Source organism: Schistocerca serialis, chromosome 12 (genome assembly GCF_023864345.2).
Source record: "Schistocerca serialis cubense isolate TAMUIC-IGC-003099 chromosome 12, iqSchSeri2.2, whole genome shotgun sequence".
NCBI lineage: Eukaryota > Metazoa > Arthropoda > Insecta > Orthoptera > Acrididae > Schistocerca > Schistocerca serialis.
This window is the reverse complement of record NC_064649.1, coordinates 140,373,479-140,388,872: the sequence shown is the minus strand read 5'-3', so window position 1 is coordinate 140,388,872 and position 15,394 is coordinate 140,373,479. Positions and strand designations below refer to the sequence as shown.

Here is a 15,394-nt window from a genome sequence, read left to right as displayed (position 1 = left end):
AGTTCACCTATCCATATCTGACTATTATTATAATCAAATTTGAAGCACTGTTCCCTGCTTGCAGAAAATAATAATGAATCTCCTTCCTGCAACTAAACAAACCGAAACAAAAATTGTGTTCTCGCAAGAAGGCAGACCCCACTTTAATTCAGTATCATACCTGACTAAGTCAGTACTGTGTAGTAGTTGTGTGTTTTAGTTGTGTGTGTGTGTGTGTGTGTGTGTGTGTGTGTGTTGTCTATCTTTGACAAAGGGCTTGTTGGACAAAAGCTTATTTTGTGACAGTCTTTTCACTGTTCCTACCTACGACTCACGATCTCCGCTATATGGTTAGCAGCAACAATCGTTTTAATAATATTGTTAGTACTGTTACTCTGCCTCCAATGGCTTCTAAAGTAACAAACAAACTGTTACCTTACTTCCTTTCTCGCATAACTTTAAAACAATTACATACATAAAATCTTGCAACAATTGCAACCATGCAATACTTTTATTGTCATATTGGCCACTGTAACATTCACAGCAAAATGAAAAGCTGAAATTACGTAAGGGGCTTAATGAAATAATTGTTTTCCACTGCATATCTTATGCATGAAGGAAAGTTTTGTAGTAGCATGTCAAAAGTCAGAAATGAGGTAACTGATCAAAGTGAAGTAACAATAACAACAGCAACGTATTTATTGAAATATAAAGGAAGAAAGAAATGATACTTCACAAAATGAATATGACACTCACAATTGACTTGTTTTTGAGCCCACAAATTAAATGCATACCGAGTGTGTAGAAATGTCATGTACTACCTAAAACATGTTTATTAAAATATTGGGACAAAAAGTATACTGATGGGTAACTGAATTAGAGGTACTAGCCTTATCCTAACAACAGCAATACTTCAACTAGGTATGCAACCATGGTGCCATTACCCCTTGTATTTGCAGTCCAAGTGGAAATCACACGAGATTTCTGTACATTTGGTGATGATCAGACACATGAGAAATTTCCATTCTGAGGCTGAGCACTGAGCTCTCAGTTGCCCACCATGAGACAAATTTACTATGAATACACTGACTTGGGTAAAATCACAACCACCAGGGTCAAGTCTTAATGTTAACAGCATCGCCTGACAGCAATAGCCCAGTTTAGATTATAAGAGCAAACAATTCAATGTTCAAAAGCAACAACAATATGTGAAATGATATTCCATCAAAGCCATTACCTCACTGAGGAATACAGAGCCGAGTTCTCTACTAGCCCTGCATCATAGGGAACACAGAAAAACATGGGTGCACAACATATCTAATACATGCTCATACTATAAAAGACTGCTTCCTCGACTATGAAGTTATGGAACTGGTTAGTACACACAAATGACAAAGTGTAAGTCACTCAAAAAGTGAGATATATTTAATATTAATAGCAACATTATTGTATGGCAAATACTTGTGAATGAGAAAAGAACACACTTTAATCTGTATGTCAACGTTCTTCGTAACACAACAGTATCACAACCTGTTGGTAGATGATGTGCATTTGTCTGTCCACCTACTTAAAATGTGTACATCTAAACAGGACATTACTTTAATCACTCTTGAATTACATGAAAGAGATTTAATCACCTCTTCACAAAGTTTCTTCATAGCCCCAAAAGTCAAATGAGTTTCATCATATTGAGCAAATGTAGTATGTGCACGACTGTTCTTCACAAATTGTGGTTGCAATTGAACGGTTGTCTCTTCCAAAACATGTGTTTCACAGACTCCACGGCATGATGAATAATAATCATGATAATACATGATAATAGTAAAAGATGGTGCTATATGCTATAGTGAATGCTTTCTTAACTCATCTGAACATCACTAAATCAAAATCAGAAGAAATATGTTATTCCATTAAAGGATACAGCCCTGAGGTGCATTAGCTTTATAATCCCAGCGCACTCCAGTTATGTCCTTGTAGAGTTGGTATTTGAGCCTGTGAACAAACAAATAATTGCAAGCAAGTGATCTAGGCTAATTACCTCAAGAAAATTTCAGTTACAGTTATTAATTTCCATTTAAGTTATTCTGAGAGAGATACTGTGTGTTAATTGTACGCAGGCTGATTGCAGAGGGTGTTGCAGGGAGTGGAGAAAGCGCACCCATCCCCACAGATTGTCGCAGGGTAAGAAGCCAAGAGGGGGGAGGGGGTGAGGCAACCTTGCCCATCTCCAGTACTTCACACTTTCGCAAAAGCCGAAAGCACACATGGAGGTAAAGATGACTTAAATTTTTTTCACAGTCAAAACTGAAATCACCTTATGTATTGACATATTCAATAAAGATCCTAACTGCAATAGTTATATACACTTATACAACAGAAAGAAAATGAATCACTTACATTAGATGTAGTTATGATTTCATTGATGGCAGATGTGGCCGTATTATGATGATTTCATCGACAGCAATTTCGATGACACCAAGTGCCAATTATTTTTTGACTTTATCGGTGCTGAACAGCAGAACCTATTATTCTTCCTCTACTTCTGCCCTTTACTCCAAAATCCTTCTTGACCCTTGGCAGTAACTAACTGGAAAGAACTTTTCTTAAGAGCCCTCAAGTCCCCTGATGTGTTGTGCCCCCAATACGCCTTTCATTATTTTCCTGTACCAATTCTATTGTGTTTAGACTGTGATTATAAGGTGTGACTGTATGACACTGTGTCCTTGCTTTCAGCCAAGTCCATAACATACGACTTCTCAGGTGGCTTATTCTCACAAATTATAGTGTACAGCACATCTTTTCTCACACCTTCTCAAAGTTCGTCAAATTCATCTGGCCGTGATAGTGGTCCTCTGTCAATTTTGCGCAGCATGGAAGTTACACTTCCATGACGAACTCATTCTTGGTTCTGACAATTGCAAACTACAAGTCCTCTCGAAACATTGCTGATTATGACATCTGGACATGGAGAAGAAATAAAAACTTTGAGGTTCACCGATGACATTGTAATTCTGTCAGAGACAACAAACGACTTGGAAGAGCAGTTGAACGGAATGGATGGTGTCTTGAAGGGAGGATATAAGATGAACATCAACAAAAGCAAAACGAGGATAATGGAATGTAGTCTAAGTCGGGTGATGCTGAGGGTATTAGATTAGGAAATGAGACACTTAAAGTAGTAAAGGAGTTTTGCTATTTGGGGAGCAAAAGAACTGATGATGGTCGAAGTAGAAAGGATATAAAATGTAGACTGGCAATGACAAGGAAAGCGTTTCTGAAGAGAAATTTGTTAACATCGAGTATATATTTAAGTGTCAGGAAGTCATTTCTGAAAGTATTTGTATGGAGTGTAGCCATGTATGGAAGTGAAACATGGACGGTAAATAGTTTGGACAAGAAGAGAATAGAAGCTTTTGAAATGTGGTGCTACAGAAGAATGCTGAAGATTAGATGGGTAGATCACATAACTAATGAAGAATTGTTGAATAGGATTGGGGAGAAGAGAAGTTTGTGGCACAACTTGACCAGAAGAAAGGATCGGTTGGTAGGACATGTTCTGAGGCATCAAGGGATCACCAATTTAGTATTGGAGGGCAGCGTGGAGGGTAAAAATCGTAGGGGGAGGCCGAGAGATGAATACATTAAGCAGATTCAGAAGGATGTAGGTTGCAGTAGCTACTGGGAGATGAAGAAGCTTGCACAGGATAGAGTAGCATGGAGAGCTGCATCAAACCAGTCTCGGGACTGAAGACCACAACAACAATACCCTCTTCATCTAATTCACAATTCGTATGCCAGCATTTACCTCACAGTAGATTACTTGGCTTTAGACGGAATACGGGCACCAGAGATGCAATAGGGCTCCTACGAATCTTAGGAGAAAGGTTTATTGAAAAAGGAAGAGACCTATATATGTGCTTCATCGATTTAGAAAAGGCATTTGACAATGTGGTTTGGGACAAGCTGGCGACTATTATGAGGGAAAAGAGAGTGGACTGGAAAACCAGAAGACTTATAAACTCATTGTACCTTAATCAAAACGTTTCAGTTAAAGTGAGAGGAGAAAGTACAAACTGGATCAGATTAGGGAAAGGAGTAAGACAAGGATGCTGTTTATCACCTACTCTTTTCAACCTGTACTTGGAAAATATGATTGACCAATGCTCATTAGATGACAAAGGAGTAGAAATTGGAGGAAGAAGAGTAGGGTGCTTGAGATTTGCTGATGACATGGTCCTTCTAGCCACAGGGGAAAAAGAATTACAGGATTTGGTGGACACCATTGCAACTAACGGAAAAAAATATGGAATGAAAATTAACACAAATAAAACAAAAGTATTGGCAATAGGAGGAAATAAGGAACTAAAAATTGTGCTGAATGGAGAAAAACTAGAACAGGTGCAAAATTTTAAGTATCTTGGAAGCAGGATAGACACCGAGTGGAAGTGCACCACAGAAATTAAAACAAGGATAGCAATGGCAAAAGAGGCGTTTTATAAGAAAAGGAGAATCTTCTGCAGCGGTATGGACAGAGAACTCAGAAAGAGACTCATAAAATGTCTTGTATGGAGTGTTATTCTATATGGCGCTGAAACATGGACTATGAGGAAAAAAGACAGAGAAAGGCTGGAGGCTTTTGAGATCTGGACATGGCGGAAGATGGAAGGAATAAGTTGGATGGACAGAGTAAAAAATGAAGAGGTACTGAGAAGAGTGGGAGAGAAAAGGCAGTTACTAGATGTAATAAAGAGAAGAAAAAGAAATTGGATTGGGCATATATTAAGAAAGAATGACGGACTGATAAAAACAGTTTTAGAAGGTTATGTAGAAGGGAAAAGGAAGCGAGGAAGGAAGAGATTCCAGATACTGGATGACATGATGGACGGTACAACATACAGCAGCCTTAAGAAGGAAGCAATGGATCGCAGAAAATGGAGAGGCAAAGGACCTGCTAATATAGCAGATAACTGATGATGATGATGATGAGATTACCGTCAATCTACAATTCACCACTAAATTACTGTACTACTTTCTCATCTGTCATCTATTTCACTCTACAAACACATGTCCAACTGTGACCATTGTTCACAAAAAAATCTGAAAATTAACTGCAAAACATATACCTCCCAAACTGACAGCAAATATCTTGACAGATTAATAAAACAACAATATCTTTCTGTGAGAGGTAATACAAATTAACAAGCTGTTTTGAAACTGTATGGCACATTAAAACTGTTCAGATCCGAGACTCAAACACAGAACTTCTCATTTGCGGGCAATGCTCTAATCGACTGAGCTATTCAGGCAGATCCTCACAGCTCCAATTCAACCAGTATCTCCCACCTACTTCTATTCTTCTGCAGAGCGCAAAATTTATTTTGGAAATGAAGCGGCCCTCTGAACACACTTGTTCCACATACATTTTAGTTAGGGCAAATAATTTGCAGACTGTCACTGGCGGATGCAATAGATCACGTATAACGGCGTGTGCCCACTTGCACCTACACACTGATTACTACAGTATTAGTAAGTATCCCCCACCCCCCCTCTGCTTCTTTAAAGAATTGAATGCCCCTACATTAAATGCCTTCAAACATTTGATTATTTTACAAATGTGTTAATGTGTTACATATTTGACATTAAGTACGTAAGCGAAAAAAAGTTTAAAAATGGTTTGATATTATGTTTAAAGTCACCAAGTGCTCTCATTATCAAATATTGATTGAGTATAGCGTGAATAATTTGAACTCCACTTTAAGCAAAAGATAGAATTATAATGTAATAAATTAAACAATCTTTAGATGACTGTATTCTCATGACATCATTAGATAGTCAAGATTTTCAATCTACCAGACTTGTATCTTTTGGAGAGCATTTCTCCACAAGCCTTGTTTTTTTCCATCTTCAACCCTATGTATGTAAACATCTGTATGTGTGTTGTAGTTTCAGATCCACTTGAGAATGACTAAACAAAAAAACTGCAAATGCTAGTGGACTAAATAAGGTTCTACAAAGCAATTGGAGTGGCCTTTTCATTAAATAAGACTGAAATTGTTAATCCTTCAGAAATATCCCTCATCAGAGCTAAGCAACCAATAAAAACACACATATATACACACATCACGATATTATCCTAGTGCTACAGTGTAATCATGATGAGGTGTGTCAGTTTGAGTGGGTGAGAGGCATGAAGGGTAGGAAGGGAAGGAGGGAAGGGCGGCTCTTGGCTGGGAGGGAGGGGGTATAAACAAAAAAAAGATACGAATGTGGCACTGGTAAGCCTGCTTTGGCACAGGGGAAGTTGCTTGTGTCACACAGTGTACTGATTTCGGAGGCAAGGGATAGAACACGGGAAGATGGAGATTGCAGTGAGACCACAGTGTGAACTGAGAGGCCTTACGACAGGGGTGGATCACTTTACTCTGTTGGGGACTGATGACCATAGATGTTAAGTCCCATAGTGCTCAGAACCATTTGAACCATTTTACTCTGTTGAAAGACATTATCAGGACTCTTAACAAGAGTTTTAATCTTTTGTATGCCCTTGTTGATTGCTCAGTACCTCAGCTATACTGTGAGACTACCGTAACTCATTCCATTACTTTTGCCAATTTCCAACATTATATTAGGCAATTTGGACTTAATCTTCATGTTTACACATTTATTTCCCAACACAGTCACTTTCGCAAGGAACACTTTTCTTCCAACAAAAGATCAGTTGGTTGACACTGACACGGTACAGTGTTTGATTTTGTTGACAGCCACAACTACACCTCTGATTGCACCACTTCATCCCTATCAACGTAAAATCCTCGAAGGTGATCTTTAAGCTTTAGAAATAGATGAAAATCAGATAGGGTCAAGTCAGGACTGTACAGAAGATTATCAATGATAGTGAATCCAAGGCTTCAGACTGTTGCAGCATTGTCATACTGAAGGAGGGGATGCTTCATGTGTGGACAAACTCTTCGAATTCGTGCTTTCAGTTTTCTGAGGGTCTGATAGTTGCGTGATATAGTTAAATTACATACCAACACACTACAATTTATAGTCCTCTAGCAGCAGAGATTTGCAACCTGCATCAGCAACTGAGTAATATGCATGGCAGGTAATACATCAACTGATTTTGAGAACAGAACAAAAAATTTTTTGGAGGCATTACTTTTCAACACACTCATACGTATGTATCACTGCTGGTCCTTCATGCTGTGTAAATTTTTTTATTGAATGCTGCTCTTCACAGAGTAAACTTCAAATTTACTAAAGTACTGATGTTATGCACTTATACAAAGAGGTATGTTGTGAGTGAATGAGAAAGCCAGAAATGAGCAGTGGACTACGAACTGACAGCTAGTAGACGATAGTAAACTAAGATTTAATGGAATGACTCCATAACTGCCAGCAACTGTCGTATTCTTATTTTGTTCTCAGTACGATTACAAAAATGTTGCTGAAAGTTATTTTCAAGTACACTGGATATAAATTATGATACAGATCAAATATGTGATGGCATATATTGCCATGTTGGTGTCTTGCACTGTCTTTTTATATAAATCCGTGTCCTGAACCCAACATTTTGGAGAGTGAAATAGTTTATAGTATTAAGAGTAAATGAAATATTGGTAGCAAATGTGTGGAAAGTTGCAAAACTGACACTTCCTGGCAGATTAAAACTGTGTACCAAACCAACACTCAAACTCAAGACTGAGGAACTGGTAGACTTTAAGCTGCAAGGACAAGTCACGAGTCATGCTTGGGTAGCTCAGGCAGTACAACACTTGCCTATGAAAGGCTAGGTCCTGAATCTGTGTCTTGGTCCAGCACGCAGTTTTAATCTCGCAGGAAAATTCTTATCATCGGACAATTTCCTTTCAGTGCACACTCCACTGCTAGTCGCACAACTTTTTAACAAACATTTAATAAACTATTGCTGATAAGATAAGGTTTTCACATTCAATAGATGCTGCCATTGAACATCTCACACAAGCCATTACTAATAACTTTAGTAACATCAATGTGGCTCTCTCTCCACTAGAAGAAGTAATAACCAGTATAAAATTTTTGAAATAAAAAATGTCTAGTGGTTATGATAAAATATCAGCAGAGTTAATTAGCGTTCCAAGTTTAGTGACATACTAAGTTATTTGTGTAACTACTTGTCTACCACCAGAAAATTTACTGATTGGATGAGATATGCTTAAGTTTACCATCTGTATAACAAAGGAGATAAAGAAATACCATCAAACTTATGTGCAGTTTAACGTTTGCTAGCTGTCTCAAAAATGTAAGAAAAGTTGGTTTCTTAACCACCTAACCAGAAATAATGTATTGTGAAAGTCACAGTCTTGGTTTCTGAAGAGTTCCAACACTGAGAAGGTTATTTACTTAAACAGAAAGGATGTAATTAATTTGTTTGACAATAAATTACAGGTTACTGGTATATTCTGTGATCATACAGAGAGAGATGGCTTTATATTTGGCCAGATTCAAATTTGCAGGCAGTAGAAGTAAGAGGGTAAAAACATTTTTTTAATAAAAATGCAATACTGTTCCAGTGTCCATGTCAAGTAAAGAATTATAGTCCTACTGTGACAAAAGTTGACCTACAGGGAACTAAAGTGTTTTTTGGTATAGCTTGAAAGTTTTGTGGGCTGCTTACAGGGCATATTTACAAACGTCTAGATACCATTTTGATACAGCTACAAATTTGCAGAGTAATTTTAAGTGTGCATTACATGAACAAATGTAAGCTTTGTTTTTTCATTTTCAATCATATACATGTATACTTCTATCGTATGTATAGCAGTTTCAGACCCACTTGAGAATGGCTTAGTAAGAAAGCTGAAAGTGGTTCTGGACTGAATAAAGTTCTACAAAGCAATTGGAGTCGCCTTTTCATTAATTCAACAAACCGTTGTGGATCACACAGAGACACTAATAATTTCAGTCTTATGTGGGTGGTTACTTTACTCATTCGATAATTTGTATCACTGTTCAAGTCTATTACTGTTGTAAAATTATCTGCCACTGTTTGCCATTAATGTAACGGTAGCAACTGTCCGATATTTGTTTCGAAAAACCAAGAGATCTCCTGAAGGATGTAACTGAATTTGAAAGTAAAAATAAAAATAAATAAATAAATAAATAAATAAAGACATACATGACTGAATTCTCAAAGCATTTAGAGATCCTAAAAAAAAAAAAGAGTTTTTAACTTCACCTTGAAAACTTACCGACATAACTGTAAATTGGCAGCGTCCTCAGCCGATGGCTGAAAATTTTTTAACACTTCTATTTTGTTCTTCAGCATCTCTCTCTTATTTTCAAGTTTGTGATTCTTGTCTTTTAAAAGTTTCTGCAAAGAACAACATTATAGTATTTCTAGATATGTATGATTTAACAACCACTGATTTGACAAACATTTTACTGCCACATGAAAAACATTTTACTGCCACATGAAAAACATTTTACTGCCACATGAAAAACATTATACTGCCACATGAAAAACATTATACTGCCACATGAAAAACATTATACTGCCACATGAAAAACATTATACTGCCACATGAAAAACATTATACTGCCACATGAAAAACATTATACTGCCACATGAAAAACATTATACTGCCACATGAAAAACATTATACTGCCACATGAAAAACATTATACTGCCACATGAAAAACATTATACTGCCACATGAAAAACATTATACTGCCACATGAAAAACATTATACTGCCACATGAAAAACATTATACTGCCACATGAAAAACATTATACTGCCACATGAAAAACATTATACTGCCACATGAAAAACATTATACTGCCACATGAAAAACATTATACTGCCACATGAAAAACATTATACTGCCACATGAAAAACATTATACTGCCACATGAAAAACATTATACTGCCACATGAAAAACATTATACTGCCACATGAAAAACATTATACTGCCACATGAAAAACATTATACTGCCACATGAAAAACATTATACTGCCACATGAAAAACATTATACTGCCACATGAAAAACATTAATACTGCCACATGAAAAACATTAATACTGCCACATGAAAAACATTAATACTGCCACATGAAAAACATTAATACTGCCACATGAAAAACATTAATACTGCCACATGAAAAACATTAATACTGCCACATGAAAAACATTAATACTGCCACATGAAAAACATTAATACTGCCACATGAAAAACATTAATACTGCCACATGAAAAACATTAATACTGCCACATGAAAAACATTAATACTGCCACATGAAAAACATTAATACTGCCACATGAAAAACATTAATACTGCCACATGAAAAACATTAATACTGCCACATGAAAAACATTAATACTGCCACATGAAAAACATTAATACTGCCACATGAAAAACATTAATACTGCCACATGAAAAACATTAATACTGCCACATGAAAAACATTAATACTGCCACATGAAAAACATTAATACTGCCACATGAAAAACATTAATACTGCCACATGAAAAACATTAATACTGCCACATGAAAAACATTAATACTGCCACATGAAAACATTATATTACCACTTACAAATATGGAAACACTGCCAGAAATGCATCCTTGAACATAAATGCAGATGCCAGCCAAGCATGCTGGTTGTGCTGTTGTATCTGACCCTGAACGGCACCTGTTCAATATCCTAAATATGCTGCAAGTGCCAGTTATGGTCAAAACAGTGTTCTGTGTAGTTGTGACAGCGTTATGCTGGAGTTAAGTGACTTAGGATGTGGGCAGATGTTGGTGCTCGTATGGTGGGTGCTTCCATAAACAAGGTAGCTCAAGTGTTTGCTGACTGAAGAGGCACCATATCAAAGATCTATACCACATACAGGTGAAATGGATAAACGTCATCCACAAGGTTATAATGCATACAAAAATGAGAATTGGTTATTATGGCAGACAATCATTGAAGAGGATTGTAACAAAAAATAAGTGCATGACAGCTGCAAAAGTATGCAGTTTTTTACTTGCAGACCTGTGTAATTTTGGAAGCGGAGAGACTGAAATTCTCCATGTACTAGATTCACCAAAGAACATGAACTAAATATTGATAATATAACAACATGCCATTAAAATGAACAGCCTGAAAGAACTTTTATGCAAATTTTAGTTCTACAACTACATCCATACTCCGCAAGCCACCTGACTGTGTCTGGCGGAGGTTACCTTGAGTGCCTCTATCAGTTCTCCCTTCTATTCCAGTCTCGTATTGTTCGTGGAAAGAAGGATAGTCGGTATGCCTCTGTGTGGGCTCTTATCTCTCTGATTTTATCCTCACGGTCTCTTCGCGAGATATACATAGGAGGGAGCAATATACTGCTTGACTCTTCGGTGAAGGTATGTTCTCGAAACTTCAACAAAAGCCCGTACCGAGCTACTGAGCATCTCTCCTGCAGAGTCTTCCACTGGAGTTTATCTATCATCTCCATAACGCTTTCGCGATTACTAAATGATCCTGTAATGAAGCACGCTGCTCTCCGTTGGATCTTCTCTATATCTTCTATCAACCCTATCTGGTACGGATCCCACACTGCTGAGCAGTATTCAAGCAGTGGGCGAACAAGCGTACTGTAACCTACTTCCTTTGTTTTCGGATTGCATTTCCTTAGGATTCTTCCAATGAATCTCAGTCTAGCATCTGCTTTACCAGCGATTAATTTTATATGGTCATTCCATTTTAAATCACTCCTAATGCGTACTCCCAGATAATTTATGGAATTAACTGCTTCCAGTTGCTGACCAATGTTGTAGCTAAATGATAAGGGATATTTCCTATGTATTCGCAGAACATTACACTTGTCTACATTGAGATTCAATTGCCATTCCTTGCACCATGTGTCAATTCGCTGCAGATCCTCCTTGCATTTCAGTACAATTTTCCAATGTTACAACCTCTCAATATACCACAGCATCATCCGCAAAAAGCCTCAGTGAACTTCCGATGTCATCTACAAGGTCATTTATGTATATTGTGAATAGCAACGGTCCTACGACACTCCCCTGCGGCACACCTGAAATCACTCTTACTTCGGAAGACTTCTCTCCATTGAGAATGACATTCTGCGTTCCGTTATCTAGGAACTCTTCAATCCAACGCACAATTGGTCTGATAGTCCATATGCTGTTACTTTGTTCATTAAACAACTGTGGGGAACTGTATCGAACGCCTTGCAGAAGTCAAGAAACACGGCATCTACCTGGGAACCCAAGTCTATGGCCCTCTGAGTCTCATGGACGAATAGTGCGAGCTGGGCTTCACATGATTGTCTTTTTCGAAAACCATGCTGATTCCTACAGAGTAGATTTATAGTCTCCAGAAAAGTCATTATACTCTAACATAATATGTGTTCCAAAATTCTACAACTGATAGACGTTAGAGATATAGGTCTATAGTTCTGCACATCTGTTCGACGTCCCTTCTTGAAAACGGGGATGACCTGTGCCCTTTTCCAATCCTTTGGAACGCTACACTCTTCTAGAGACCTACGGTACACTGCTGCAAGAAGGGAGGCAAGTTCCTTCATTTACTCTGTGTAAAATCAAACTGTATCCCATCAGGTCCAGCGGCCTTTCCTCTTTAGAGCGATTTTAATTGTTTCTCTATCCCTCTGTCGTCTATTTCGATATCTACCATTTTATCATCTATGTGACAATCTAGAGAAGGAAGTACAGTGCAGTCTTCCTCTGCACTTATGTTACCTGTAAAAAGAGAAATGTAAAGAAATTTTAAAACCTGTGTACAGCAGATCAGTACATGTCATACCCTGTTCTAGCCAAATTTGCGACTTCCCCTGAAGAAAAGATTTCCACGAACCTCCTCAACATACCGTGAGATTCCTGCAGGTGATGCTATGCCAACCTACAGCACCATCACCATATTAAATAACTTATCACTTGAAGTCTTTAATAGAGTAAAATATTTCAGGTTTTCTAGAAGCAAAATTAAGTCAACTTTCTTTCAATCTCTGAGCTTCATCTTCAGAGAGAGCCCCTACAAAAATTTGTAATGGGGAAAGTCTTGTCACATCTGTGTAGACACGAGAGCAGTCAATGAGTCCACAACACTGAAACCCTATCCCCTATTAACGATCAATGACACTCTGGATAAGCTCGGCAAAAGCAAATTATTCACCAGCTTAGGTAAGCAATCTGGTTACCGTCAGCTAACAAAAGCTATGAAATATTGGTAGTGAACAGCCTTTGTTGTGCCCTTCGGGGACTATGAATACATAAGGATGTCCTTTGGCCTGCAAAATGCTCATGTCATGTTTCAATGATTTACTTTTACAAGGTTAAACCCGACAATGTGTCTAGTGTAGTACCTGGTGATATAATAGTCTTTTTGAGTACAATGACAGAGCATGCAGTGTGACTAAGAAACTTCCTAACCTGTATAAGTACTGGTAATCTAAATTTGATTTCAAAAAATGGTAGTCTCACAATTGCAAGCGTGCTGTCTAGGGAACATAACTGAGTCAGATGGTATACAACTAGACCCACAGTTAACATACACAGCAAATGATTTTCCAGCACTGAAAAATGTTAAAAAACTGCAATTGTTTCTTGGTGTAGCCTATTACCACTGAAATTTCATGGAGAACTACAGTCACCATGAAAAATGTCACAAAATTACTAGTGAAGAGAACTCCTTTTGTCTGGGCAGCAAAGTTGGAGAGTATAATTTTAAAATTAAAAAAAATTCTTACAAATTTGCCTCTCTTGGCAAATCCAAATTTTGAGCAAATTTTCATTTTGTCGTATGATGCTAGTAACTTTGCTTCATGTTGCGTATGGAGTTAAATACAAGACGGCGAAAAAAAAATTCATTATGCATTAGGTTCTCTGAATCGAATTGAGTAAAGGAACTTCTGACACTTGTTTTGGCAGTCATTACTTTAAGTATAACCTATATGGGCACCAACTGGTTGATTGGTTGGTTGACTGGCTGGCTGGAGGATTAAAGGGACCAAATTGCAAGATCATCAGTCCCCTTATCCTCGACAGATGGGTCTCTATGCTGTAGATCATACATAGTCTACCACACAAAACCCGAGGGAAGAAAAGCCCGATGTCCACGAAACATCAACGAAGGCGAGATAAGGGACAAAAGAAAGAAAGGGAGACACAGGAAAGAGGCAGGCAAGATGTCCCACCTAAGAAGCAGCTGGAAGCCCCAAAAGCAGATTGTAATGAGGGAATGTACAGCTCCCAACACCCACTACTTACCACATGTACCCCACTAAACAATTGCTTAGGAAATACTAAGAACACAAACAGGGCAAGAGAAGTGCAGAGACACAAAACAGAAACAAGTCTAACAGACCATGCGAGAAGGGGGGAAGAACAGTAAATGAGCAGGTAGGGTGAGGACCGGACCGTTTAAGAGTTCGAGTCTCGGTCCGGCACACAATTTTTATCTGCCAGGAAGTTTCATATCAGCGCACACTCCACTGCAGAGTAAAAATTTCATTCTGGGAACATCCCCCAGGCTGTGGCAAAGCCATGTCTCTGCAATATTTTTTCTACCAGGAGTGCTGGTTCTGCAAGTTTTGCAGGGGAGCTTCTGTGAAGTTTGGAAGGTAGGAGACGAAGTACTGACAGAAGTGAAGCTGTGAGGACGGGGCGTGAGTATTGCTTGGGTGGCTCAGTTGGTGGAGCACTTGCCCACTGTTGTGTACATAGTTCCGCGTAGTCAGCACGCACACAACTTTCCCACTAGAGCGCGCCCCGCTAAGCACAACAGCGCAGGCGCAGAGCTCGTCCGTCTCCGCACTACGAGATGGCGCTGTCTTAGAGACGGACCAAATTCTGCTTCCGCTGATCCACGTATTAATATGTAACGCAGCCAATGAGATTGCTGCTAACGTAGAATCTTTTCTCCTCGCAGATCACACTCGCACAGTAAGACATGAACGCTCGAGGTATTATAACAGTGACCAGTCTGCACCAGTCTATAGTCAAGTTTCAGTCTGCGCCTAATGAGATTACCATATTCCTGTACATAGCCATGAAGGTAAATGAGTAGACACTTTGTCAAGTATCAGAGATATGTGAGAATAAGATTAACGTACCATGACCAAAGGAACTTCAGATTGTCAATTGTAAACAGCATCCAGAATCAAGTTACGTAATGTCTATGCTTTTTATTATTTTAATAAATGTGTGTGAAAATTAATCAAGTTCTGTTTAAAGTTGGTCACCGTTAATCTGCTACTCTAAGCATGCAAGTGGCATTTCTATTGTCTGACCTAACGGCAGAAGATAAACACGCCACGATAAGACCACTAGACATATTGCTGACACTCGCCTACTTCGTTAGAGCGACAATTCAAATAATCTGATGGTGTGTGTACCGAAGGTCTTA

General features: G+C 38.3%; 1 protein-coding gene across 1 annotated transcript in view; it reads right to left on the bottom strand.

The window, feature by feature from the left end:
- The window catches only part of LOC126428101 (uncharacterized), a 67,547-nt gene that overhangs the window by 10,713 nt on the left and 41,440 nt on the right, over positions 1-15,394 (bottom strand). Inside the window, exons 4-5 of the mRNA XM_050090002.1 lie at positions 9,213-9,334; positions 1,901-1,971 (exon numbers count right to left, since the gene is read on the bottom strand). Of these exons, the coding sequence (XP_049945959.1) occupies positions 1,901-1,971; positions 9,213-9,334 (193 nt within the window). The remainder of the gene's footprint in view (positions 1-1,900; positions 1,972-9,212; positions 9,335-15,394) is intronic.